Source organism: Opisthocomus hoazin, chromosome 9, assembly GCF_030867145.1.
Source record: "Opisthocomus hoazin isolate bOpiHoa1 chromosome 9, bOpiHoa1.hap1, whole genome shotgun sequence".
NCBI lineage: Eukaryota > Metazoa > Chordata > Aves > Opisthocomiformes > Opisthocomidae > Opisthocomus > Opisthocomus hoazin.
In genome coordinates this window covers 41,451,954-41,464,765 of record NC_134422.1, presented here as the reverse complement: position 1 = coordinate 41,464,765, position 12,812 = coordinate 41,451,954, and the positions used below count along the sequence as shown (strand labels likewise).

Genomic DNA, 12,812 nt, shown 5'->3' with positions numbered 1-12,812 from the left:
CTCCTCTTGGCTTCTCTTTAAAACAAGGATGAACTCATAAAGAATTCATTTTGGAGGAGCGGTGGTGTGATTTTTGCTTTGTTTGCTTTCATCAACGCAGACCTGTTGATGAGAGAGGAAGCTGGCACCATCTGTTTCAGGACAGAATGAAAACTGAAACTTCTGCACTGTACTTACATGTGCGGACTGAGTTCATAAAAGTTTCGGTTTCTGTACTCTTCCACTTTCTCTGGAGTATAAATGGGTAGAGGTCTGTAGGGGTTTATCGATATCACCACACTGCCAATGTATGTCTGTTGAAAGAAAACAAAAAAAAAAAAAGGATTTTTCTTTTTAACATACTTTTCCTGCTTATATATTATTCTCACATTTAATACTTCTGCAAAAAGAAACCAACAAACAGCCTGATTGTAGCAATGAATATATATGTACATACACTCCAAAACACCTTTTAGATCTCTCTCAACAATCACCGTCGGGTACCAAGTTGCTCTTCCTACATAACCGAAAGCCTCTTATGCACATTTTTGAAAAGAAAGCCCAATCATATAGTATTTCTGTGACTAATTGAGTTGGGGGAGGGAAAGGGAAGAGGACACAGATGTTCACAAAGAACCGCCTCCATCTGCATGGCAAATGTCACACCAGCTTTGCTGCAGCCCTCGGGCGCTCACACAAAACCACCACGTCAAGGCAAAGCCGGAGTCGGACTGCACTCCCGCACCCGAGGAGAACCTTCACGCCATCTCTTCAAAGCCTCGGGCACCGGAGAGCTTCACAGGGAAGAAACCTGCAGGCTAACAACCTCTGACAGGTTTCCATCAAAGGAGAGAATTACTGGCAGGATTCAAGCCAAAGTCCTGCCGCAGTTCCTCAGCAGACATGAAGCATAATTTTTATTTCCAATTCTAAAAATTTGCCACTACCCTTGGGAAGCAGAGTAATACATTGTCGTGCTCTGTCAGGTCCCGTTCCCTACCAAGCTGAAGAAGGACTGACACTGCACACCCCAATTACTGTATCGGCACCCAATAATTAACCTGCCTTCGTCAAGCCCACTGCCACAAGCCCCGCAGCTCTCTACCACCTCCCTCCAGCTGCAAGGGTACGTTCAAATACACCCAAGCAGCAAGAAAAGACACTACCCCATCCCACCCTGCCTGCAGATACTGATCAAAGCTTAATGAAACCCCAAGTGTTTGGTATCTCTTTCCACAACCATGAAATAACACCTTGTGAAACACGGACTTCCAATAACCAGGGACTCCCTGGGAGGTATAAAGGCTGCAGGCAAAAGTTCCTGTTATTTGGATTACACTTGCTAGTAACTACTGAAGAAAAGCAATGGTTTTTACATAGATCTATGATTTTTAAATGGCTCCTGCCCCATGACACCGTAGCACCTCACAGTCACTGGATTTATCCCCACAATTTGCCTTACAGGGACGTGCTGCAATACAGATTTGTAAATGGGAACGGGGGCACAAGGAGCCCGCATTACTCACCAACAGGTTCAGCACAGCACCGGATTAGCTCCAGAGCTGCAGTCACAAATTAATCACACCGAGCGCTGCAACCCTTCCCTGTCTTTCACATTTAAAGCAATTTTCTGCCGAGTGCTAAACAAATTTGTTCCCAAGCAGAAAGTTGGGAGAGCAAGCTTTCCCATCTTCCACAGCAGCTGTGAACGCACACCGCATCTTCTGTCTCGCTTAAAATAGAGTCGGTCAAAGTAGGCTGCAGCGATACAACAAGTAGTAGGAGGCTTCCAGAGCCTCTCGTCGCTCATCCTTGCAGTGTTTACTACCCAGAGGATGAAACAGAAGCAGCCGCCGCGGACAACTCGCCGTACAACTGCTGCTCTGACAAAACACAACACTTCACTGACTGGGCTCCCAGCTCACCATTTCTGAACACCACGTACTCTCCCCTCGCCTCTTGGAACCAGCGAGAAACTTTCTGCAAAACACTTCCCGCCGTGTGTCCAAGCCCAGAACAGACCCAAGACGCCCCAAAGAGGGTGGCTGCAGCCCGAGAGCCCGCGCAGGGTGCTGGCTCTGGAGGTGCCTCGCGTCCCCAGAGGCATTCAGGTACTGACTGCTGAGAAAATCCCCAGGTAATTCAGATTTTTGCTGCTTTCGAACACACGCCGCACTGCGTGCTTATACACATTTTCTTCAAATAAAAAATTGTTCTAGCTTTGTGGCCATCCTCCCCCCGAAGGAGGAAAGGGTTTTCCATCTGTGCCCAATCTCTTTGGATGAACAAGAAGAAAATGCAAAAACTGCCTTTCTACAGTGTTTACTTTGCTCTCTCAACACATGCGGCTTCGGCAATTTGCAAATCTACAGATTCTTGGCGAGAATAACAGATACCCAAGAGTAAGAAGCTTTCTAGTGTTCACAAGTGCACGCAAACCCCAATCAGGACTCTTTTCCAATCAAGCATTAATAGGTTAACTCCTTTCCGCCAAAATCTTAAGAATTTGTGAATTCAGCCTGTTGTGAAATCAGTGCTGGAAAGTATCAGAAGAGAGATGAAGGCCAGATCTTGAAGACTGCATTTTGAAACAGGAGTTCTTTGGAATTCAAGGACTTGCCCTTTTCCGCTATTCTGCTACCACAATACCATACCATTTCATTGCTGAGTTCCTTGAAGCACCCTGAGATGCCAAGGTAAAGAAGGACAAGTGAAAACCTTGATTTTTAATTTTGAATACTGGCATTCAAATGAGATTTATTTAGAACCATCTCTTCATAGCTAAGTATTGCTTAGCCAACGTATTTTGGGAATTCAAGTCAGCTGTTTATCGTCAGACATGAACAAATACAGGCCATTTCCTAAAATATCAATATTTCGAAAGGTCAAATGACCACAGAGAAACAAAGACATACTGATGTCCATTTTAAACACCACGCCAAAGCGTGCCAAGAAATCACTGGGTTTGCTGCAAAGCTGCTTACAAGGACTAACACGTTTCCTCTTCTGAAATTGCCAGTATCTCCAAGCTGATGCCTAAGAGCTGCTTGCTGCTGGTGGTCTGTGAGATTCCACAAAACGGGGATAAAGAGATCCGGAAAACAGCTTTCCCACATAACATCTGCCTTCCCACCAGAACTCTATTATAAACAAACAAAATAAATGGCTTAAATCCTTGAGCAAGCGACGAGCGCAGGAACATTCCAGTGCTGAAAGCAGAACGCCCAAGAGTAGAGGGAAACCATACTGTGGCACCCCGGGGACTACAGAGATCTGTCATTTTCCCTGTTTAAGGAAAAAAATGAAACCTCAGAGGGACGGCCTCGTGATGCTGAACGCACAGAACGCAGGCAGGAGATTTGGTTTCTTTCTTGGCTTTTAGTCTTGTTATGCGAGTTTGGACAAGATCTGCTGCCTCCTCAAGTTTTGCTAAATAGACTTGTTCAGCCTGAAGAAGAGAAGGCTGAGAAGGGACCTAATATATACTTACAAATATCTCAAAGGTGGGTGTCAGGAGGATGGGGCCAAGCTCTTTCCAGTGGTGCCCAGCGACAGGACAAGGGGCAATGGGCACAAACTGAAGCAGAGGAAGCTCCAGCTGAACATGAGGAAGAACTTCTTCCCTCTGAGGGTGATGGAGCCCTGGCCCAGGCTGCCCAGGGAGGCTGTGGAGTCTCCTTCTCTGGAGATATTCCAGACCCGCCTGGACGCGGTGCTGTGCAGCCTGCTCTGGGTGACCCTGCTTGGGCAGGGGGTTGGACTGGGTGACCCAAAGAGGTCCCTGCCAACCCCGACCATTCTGTGATTCTGTGACGCACTTGATAATACTCCTTCTTCCTTCAAATTTCTACTTTATTGCAATAACCCACAAAGGCAAATTCTGCCTCCTTGGCGTGTCTGTCCAGCACCCGAACCAAAAGGACTCTCAGTCACCGTGTCTCAGTGCGTCTGTCATGTGGCACAGCCACACCGTAACGCGCCAGCATTTCATCGGCGGAAAAGAGCATTCACATTCCCACCGGGTCAAAGAACTCTGCGTTCTCCACCAAAGCAGCGCATACAACTCCTTCCTGTTCAGTGAAGGGTTTAAGACCCCGAGTACGAAGACAGTTCTAAATCACAGCTCAGCTAGAAAAGCCGATCATCTCTGTTACATCGCTTCTACGTGCGGTTGGAGATGCAACACCCAAGGCACTCAGATGCCTCATTTTCTCCCTCCAGGACTGGAAGAAAACACAACCACTTGGGGCAAGATGTTACCGCTGCTTCAAGCTTGTACCCGCCTCGCAAGGCCTTCTGTGCCTTTCTAACCCAAGCAGCTTAAAGACCGGCTTCAGAGGAGGCCTGAAACAGCAACAGAGAGAAGATCGCAGCCGCGGAAGGCAGGGAACGCTACGGACAGCGGTTGAGGCTGCAGCACAGGAGCCGCAGAGCTGGGGCTATTGTCACAGCCTGCTTCGTGTCTTTAAAAGCTTCTCTGGATCCGCGGCATCCTCTGCACAGCACCCTTCGGCAGAGGTTAACAGCACGAAGCATCGACGCAGATCTGCTGCAAACCTTCTGGCAGCGCGCTCCACTTTCGTCAGCTCCGTGACAAGCAAAGCCGCTGCTTCTCACCCACAGCCGCCTCCGACGGTCCCGAAAAACTGCTGCAGAATGCCCAACTGCTAACAAACCCTGCAAGTGTGCTAAAATCCCAGGGCCCAGTAAGGTTGCTCTGCTTATTTACTGTTAAAAAGTTGGAGCACAGAAATAGAAAACAAAGAAATTCTAGTAAAATACAGATACTGATTCTTCCATTTATGCAGACCGATTTTAACACTCCAGACACGCATAATGCACATTTCTTTAGCACTGATTACGCTCGAGTGTGCTGGGTTCCTACGACCGAAGAGTTTCAGATCACGCCATTAAAACAATTCGTTGAAATGAGAGACATTAAAGCAAGATCAAAGAGAGTGCGACTAGATTTTATCGGAACAAATCCAGCACCGAGGCTTGGGCAGTGCTGGTTTCTTTGCAGGGTGGGGGGGCTGTGTTTTGGGTTTGTGGATTTTAGTGTTTTTTTTTTTTAACATGACATATGCAAAATTTTATTTCTATTGTAATACTCATTTGCATTTGTGTTTGCCTGCACCGCTGCAGTTCTGGAGCTTGCTAGCTCATCAGCACACGGGCCGCTGCACGCTCAGAACAGCCAACGCTAAGGAGATTGCAGACCCAGAGGGAAGTCTGTACTTACACGTTCCTGGTTTTCTGAACTGTCTCAAACTCAAACAGAACCCGGCAAATTTAACACTTCACAATGAAGTTCCTCAACTGGATAAACATTCGCAGCAGCTAGCTGTGTGCCTTATTAAAATATCACCTCTTATTTGAACAATCATGCTGGGTGCTCAGATTTGTTTCTCATTGTGGCTGGCCACAATCAAACAGCTAAACACACCCTGCTTCTGGTCCGTGGTGCTTTTTCAGGTTGGAAACACTCAAAAAGTTGCAAGAGGATGCATTTAGAAAGAATGAGGAAAAGAGTAACACCCAGACCAAAAATAAAACCACCTTGGACCATTATTACTCTTTCACAGAATCACAGAATGGTAGGGGTTGGAAGGGACCTCTGTGGGTCATCTGGTCCAACTCTCCTGCCGAAGCAGGGTCACCTACAGTAGGCTGTAGAGGACCTTGTCCAGGCGGGTCTGGAATATCTCCAGAGAAGGAGACTCCACAGCCTCCCTGGGCAGCCTGTGCCAGGGCTCCATCACCCTCAGAGGGAAGAAGTTCTTCCTCATGTTCAGACGGAACTTCCTATGCTTCAGTTTGTGCCCATTGCCCCTTGTCCTGTCGCTGGGCACCACTGGAAAGAGTCTGGCCCCATCCTCCTGACACCCACCCTGCAGATATTTGTAAGCATTTCTAAGGTCCCCTCGCAGCCTTCTCTTCTCCAGGCTGAACAAGCCCAGCTCCCTCAGCTTCTCCTCATAGGAGAGACGCTCCAGTCCCCTCATCATCCTTGTAGCCCTGCGCTGGACTCTCTCCAGTAGCTCCTCATCTTTCTTGAACTGGGGAGCCCAGAACTGGACACAGTACTCCAGATGAGCCCCTTTCTGGGCCTTTGATTTACTGCATTGCTGTGTATCACAAGGTAGGTGTTCGTAGCGTTTGGCGGAGAAGGATGGGCTGGGCGCCTGGAAAACACAAACGGACAAACTAGGGCTTCATCCTGCAACGCCCCAGGGTTTGCCTGCGCTGTTTGGTGACAGCACACAGAAATAAGCTCTGCCTGCAGTCCAAGGCCCGCAGCTGCGCTCTGCGTTCAGCCAGTGCCTCCCACTTCAGTGAGCTCGGGGCACGAGCAGAGCCGCCGGGTACCGTCTGCAACCAACTATGCAGGCACAGCCCCAGGATCCCAAAAAGCAATGATCAAGCAGAAAAAAAACAGGAACTAACAAAGTTTGGTTTCCTTGAACAGGAGTTTCTGTGCGGATTTTCCCATACCCAGTAAGGGCTGGACTCAGCCAGCATCACGCAGCATTAGTCCTCAGTTAGCAAAAGGAACCTCTGTGCTTTGAGTCCTCCCATGAGTCTTTCCCAGCAAAGACAGCATCTCCCCAAAGCTCCTGCTCAGCTCGGGAGAGGCTGCAGTAGTCACCGAGACGCTGCCGATGAGCAGACCTGTTTCTACACCCCTCACTGGAAGGGAAGCCAATGTTAAAAATTTACTCTCTCAAAGGCTGGTCTGCAGTAAACTGAAAACACAAACCAGGCTCTCGTACTCCGCGTGCCTCCATCTCTCCCCCTCTCCTTGATATTACTGAGCATTTTCCACTGCAGTTTGGAAGCCTTTCTAATTATGTTTGTATGAGTGAAGAAACATAATACTGGATTTCTGAACAAACACAGCCTATTCCCCATGATGATTAAAACTCTCTTGGCTCGAGACCACCCTCCTGGACACAGCATTTTCGCCCCAGAAATATCGTGCACAGAGTCTGTACGTTGTAATAATGAAAAGCAAAAAAACAAACCTGGTAAGATATTATATGTGTTTAATGCAGCTATTAATCATGATAGGCAGCCTTGTAAAACCTGGACAGGATGGTAAAGACTAAAGAAAACTGCACAGAAGAGCACTGAATGAGTTCCTGAAATTTGGGGGGGAGGAAATCCAGCAAAAGAAGAAACTGAGGCAACGGTATCCACAGTTCAAGCAAAACCACCTTATTGCTGGAGGAAATAACATTCAGCATTAGGATGCATCACAGTCATGCACCAAATACGTTGATGGCTGATATGACGACTCCAGAAAACCAAGCTCAGCCAGGTAACACAAAGGCAGAAGCGCACATCTGGACCCCAGAGCAAACGACCACGACACAGGCAACCTATGCCAAAAAGGGTAACCAGGCTGCTAAAATAGTCTTCAGCACGGGCTCCATCCTGCAAGTCACTGCGCAGCCCGCAGCGGCCAGGAGCAAGCCCTCAACCGTTCTGCAACCTGGTTTAGATCCGAGCCACGAAGGAAGAGCGGGGCATCTGCCAGAGAAAGACACCCAGAGGCAAGTTGAAGCCAGCACGTAAAGGGGATGTAGCCGCACAGATTATCAGGCTTCTCTCCCGAGTTTCTCCAGGGCACAGAAATCCCTCCTCTGCTCAGTGAGCATTGCTGCTCGCCTTGCCATCGTTCTGACAGACTCTGATGTTCTTGTTGAAGCAGATTAATCACCTCAGCCATCCACCCCTCCGGCTACACTGGGATGTTCTGACACAAACAAGCAAAATTTCCACAGAGGATGCAATGGCAGGTGAAACCTGTACAGTAAAGCGCTGAGGAAGTCCACCCAAAGCATAGAATCACAGAAAGTTTTGGGTCGGAAGGGACCTCCAGAGGTCATCTAGTCCAACCCCCCCGCAGAGAGCAGGGACACCGCTAACTAGACCAGGGTGCTCAGAGCCCTGTCCAACCTGGGCTTGAATGTTTCCAGGGATGGGGCCTCCACCACCTCTCTGGGCAACCCGTTCCAGTGTTTCACCACCCTCATTGTAAAGAATTTCTTCCTTATATCCAGCCTAAACCTACCCTGTTTTAGTTTAAAACCATTACCCCTCGTCCTGTCACTGCTGTCCCTACTAAACAGATTGTCCCCATCTTCCCTATAGGCTCCCTTTAAGTACTGAAATGCTGCAATCAGGTCTCCCCGCAGCCTTCTCTTCTCCAGGCTGAACAAGCCCAACTCTCTCAGCCTGTCCTCATAGAAGAGGTGCTCCAGCCCTCAGATCATTTTTGTAGCCCTCCTTTGGACCCGCTCTAATAGTTCCACATCCTTCTTGTGCTGAGCAGACATGAGACATTTTGAGGACGGCATTTAAATACCCCAGAACGTCAGTGCCTGCCCACTTTTGAAAAGATAAAAACTTGTTGATATAGGCAAACAGTACCTGGAGATCAGATCGCGTCTGCGCCAAGAAACCATTGGTGAAAAACCTGAGCAAGAGCGCTCATTCCAATACGTTTCATTATTTCTGTACGAAGAAAGCAGGGGTGGGAGGGCGATACGGCTCCTGCCACGCTGCAGCCAAAGCTAACCTACGTTCTTCAGGGTGAAAGCCGTGTTTTTACGGTACTTGGACGCTTTTACTTCTACCTCTATTATTTGCCAATCTTTCATTAAATTCCTTTTGTATTTTTGTTTCATACAACATGCGCTGAAACCACTAGTAAACGCCGAAAACATCATCGCCACCTTAGCGAAGAACTACGCAGCACTCTGGGGCAGAGCCAACGCTGTTAGCCCTACGGGAAGCATTTCCTACACCACCTCCTCTCTCCTTTCAAAGGGTCACATCAGAGGCAAAACAGAAAAGAGCATGCAGGGAAGGAGAAGACCCCTACACACAGCCCACAGCATGCATATAATTTTCTGTGATCCTTATTCATGTTTTTCTTACTCCTTTATTCAGATACTGCATACGGCCCTACAACATGCATATAATTTTCTGTGATCCTTATTTATGTTTTTCCTACTCCTTTATTCAGATACTGCATACGGCCCTACAACATGCATATAATTTTCTGTGATCCTTATTCATGTTTTTCTTACTCCTTTATTCAGACATTGCATACGGCCCTACAGCATGCATATAACTTTGTGATCCTTATTCATGTTTTTCTTACTCCTTTATTCAGATACTGCATACGGCCCTACAAACAAGTGCCTCGGACGCTGTGCTCCGCATGGTGGGAGCTGGACTAAAGGCAAGGCAACGAAGCACTGCCTTGCCATAAGCAACTCTCCTCCCACCAAGCACTGCAAGGCAAAAAGCAACCAACCTGCCGGCTGCAAAAATCCTTACTCCTGACTCCGGGCAAGTTATAAAACTTGTTTTACCAGAGCGGGCTGATGCGAAGGGCCAGAGGACCAAGGGGATTTCTATCTAGATAAGAAGCACGGCAAGATTTCCAGGGAGGCAGAATAATTCTTCTTAGACCACAAGCCATCCCGGGAAAAGATGTGCCTTGGGCGCACAAGCCCTTCTTCACATCTGAAGGAGAAGCAGCCCGCTTCAAGGTCCCAGCCCGTGGCAGCTGCAACAATATTATTACTACAACTCCGTAGCTCCCCTCGGAGAGGGAAACTGTTGAGACACTGATGGGAAAATGGCTCAAACCGACACGGGCGTCCCCTGAGGGAGGAAGAGAAGGAGATCTGAGGGAACTCGAGTCCCCTGGGCTCCCACCCCAGGCAGATGGAGGGCTGCTCCGCTCCGGCTCTCAACCATCCTGCCTTTAAGAAACCACTCAGTCACCGCACCGGCCGCTCCTCAAACTCCCAAAGGAAGACCAGCAGCCCAGGCTGGACTCGCTGGATAAACACAAGTAAATAGCTCGAGGTGCAAGTCAGCAGGGCCGGGTCTGGCACGGGGACAGACTCTTCTGCGTGTTGCTGCAGGAGCAGCAGAGGCACGGACCTGCTCCCGGCAGGCATGCACGCAGCTCGGACGGAGCCCAGACCACAGCGGACAACAACCCTCTCCAAAACCCAGCAAAGGACCCCACCTGGACTCAAAAACCACATACTAAAGACCAACGTGATCATGCTGGCATCAGAAGGTAACGAAATTGAGGATTAAACTGAACTTCAACAATCACCCAATCCTATTACAATGAAGATTTTCCCAGCAAGCTGCATTTATGTATCCCGATACCACAAAACCGTCGTTCACAACAGGAGGATATAACACAATATGGAGGGATGTCCACACAATATGGAGGGATGGTCACACCAGGCTGATGCAGAACAAAACAACTGGTCTCACTCATATCATTCTGTCCTCCATTCTCTTTGTCCAAACGTAGCATCTGGAACAGCAGGTACGAGCGCAGCAGGGACAACACCACTACGCCCGACGGCAACTCGCTAAACTCCTACATACTGTACGGTAGCTGAAAAAGGAGCGAATCAATAATCACAGAATGGTAGGGGTTGGAAGGGACCTCTGTGGGTCATCTAGTCCAACCCCCCTGCCGAAGCAGGGTCACCTACAGCAGGCTGCAGAGGACCCCGTCCAGGCGGGGCTTCAGTATGTCCAGAGAATGAGACTCCACAACCTCCCTGGGCAGCCTGGGCCAGGGCTCCGTCACCCTCAGAGGGAAGAAGTTCTTCCTCATGTTCAGCTGGAACTTCCTCTGCTTCAGTTTGTGCCCGTTGCCCCTTGTCCTGTCGCTGGGCACCACTGAAAAGAGTCTGGCCCCATCCTCCTGACACCCACCCTGCGGATATTTCTAAGTATATATTAGGTCCCCTCTCAGCATTCTCTTCTCCAGGCTGAACAAGCCCAGCTCCCTCAGCCTCTCCTCGTAGGAGAGATGCTCCAGTCCCCTCCTCATCCTCATAGCCCTCCGCTGGACTCTCTCCAGTAGCTCCTCATCTTTCTTGAAGTGGGGAGCCCAGAACTGGACACAGCACTGCAGATGGGGCCTCACCAGGGCAGTGTAGAGGGGAAGAAGAACCTCCCTCGACCTGCTGGCCACACTCCTCCTAATGCACCCCAGGATCCCATTGGCCTTCTTGGCTGCCAGGGCACACTGCTGGCTCATGGTTAACCTGTCGTCCATCAGGACACCCAGGTCCCTCTCCACAGAGCTGCTCTCCAGCAGGTCCACCCCAAGCCTGTACTGGTGCATGGGGTTGTTCCTCCCCAGGTGCAGGACCCTGCATTTGCTTTTGTTGAACTTCATCAGGTTCCTCTCTGCCCAGCTTTCCAGCCTGTCCAGGTCACGCTGAATGGCAGCACAGCCTGCCGGTGTGTCCACCGCTCCTCCCAGTTTGGTGCCATCAGCAAACTTGCTGAGGGTACACTCTAACTCTTCATCCAGGTCGTTGAGGAAGAAGTTAAACAAGGCTGGGCCCAGTACTGACCCCTGAGGGACACCACTAGTTACCAGCCTCCAACTAGACTCAGTGCCGCTGATGACAACAATAATATAGGCAGACATAGCGGAGTAAAGTCAAGTCAGAAACAAGCAGGTTACCCCTAAAATGTCAAAACAACACAGACCACTGGGCAGCAGCTCAGTCTGTGGAAGAAGCGCGCCGCAATAGCCGCGCCACCGGCAGGCAGCCACAGGGATGCTACCTCAAGCAGTAAACACTGAGTTATGACACTGGAATGCCAAATATTTAATATTGCGGTGATAAAACAACGTGTGTTCAGTACCATAGGACTGTTCCTGCCCAGAGCAGCCCACGAACTCCACGCGCAGCAAATACAAATTAAATGCTGACATCAGAGAAAGATTCTGTTTTGTTGTCAGAACAAAAAGCAAACAAACATTTTGTTGTAAGGAACAAAATGTTGACCTCTGCAAATTTGGGAAGACTTCAAGAAACAACATAACTGCGGAGAAAAATGTGCAGGGCAGAAGAATAAAGCCGTGTCTGGCCTCTAAAGGCTGACTCCCACGAGCCTACGCAGCTCCGCTCCCCTCCAGACTCCCCACACCTCTCTCGTCGCTTCCATGCGCCCCACAGAGCAGCAAACCCAACGTAAAAATAAGTGGCAGACCGATGTGTATGCTACAATTTATCCCCAATCTCCACCATTCCGGAGTCACCGTAAATACACACACAGACAGATGCCCCCCTCCCACTTGTCAGCATCCCAAATTACGAAGGAAAAATAATTACCGAGCTGGATTGGCGGAGCGTATTCCAGAAAACTTCACAAAGTTCAGAGAGGGAGCTCAACAGAACGAGTCAAAATTCATCAGTCGCATACCAACTCGATTTTACGAATGCATTTGAAGTTTGCCATGGGGTCTCCAGGTCACGCATTTTAACCGCACCACCCGCTCCCTGGAGCCTCCAAACAATCAACATCGTGGGTTCTTCTGCTTGCTGACTGCACTGCCCGGGAGCCCCCCGTTACTGCGTGAGGTTAAACTCTCACAGGCTGTTGTTACTGATATTTACAGAAAAGAACTTTTACGAAAAAGCAACGCAAATTTTAATCACTGAAAAGCTTAAGAGTTGCAAAAAGCATATAGTAAACCGTTGGAGCTTTTTAACGAGGGGTTTTTTTTGGTCAGACGTACCCCAGGCATTTCCAGACATGACTAAACTCCAAGATTCCCATTTCCAATTAACACACGCGTCTTACCCAACGAGCCCTTCCCCCCAGAGCCACTCAGCCTGAGATTACTTCAGAATCTGATGGTCTTTAGCAGAATATTTGGCCTACCTCCAGCTCCACCAGCCTTCACGCTTATTTTTACAGGCACAGCCTCCAGCTTTACGCTCTGGTATGCAACATAACACCCAAGTCCATTAAACTTT

The 12,812-nt window shown here is 49.0% G+C and overlaps 1 protein-coding gene across 5 annotated transcripts in view; it reads right to left on the bottom strand.

Annotated features, from left to right (window-relative positions):
- MYO1B (myosin IB) overlaps positions 1–12,812 on the bottom strand; it is a 123,616-nt gene that overhangs the window by 86,912 nt on the left and 23,892 nt on the right. For all 5 annotated transcript variants that reach the window (XM_075430050.1, XM_075430045.1, XM_075430049.1 and 2 more), the window contains exon 3: positions 178–293. In XM_075430050.1, coding sequence (XP_075286165.1) covers positions 178–293 — 116 coding nt within the window. The remainder of the gene's footprint in view (positions 1–177; positions 294–12,812) is intronic.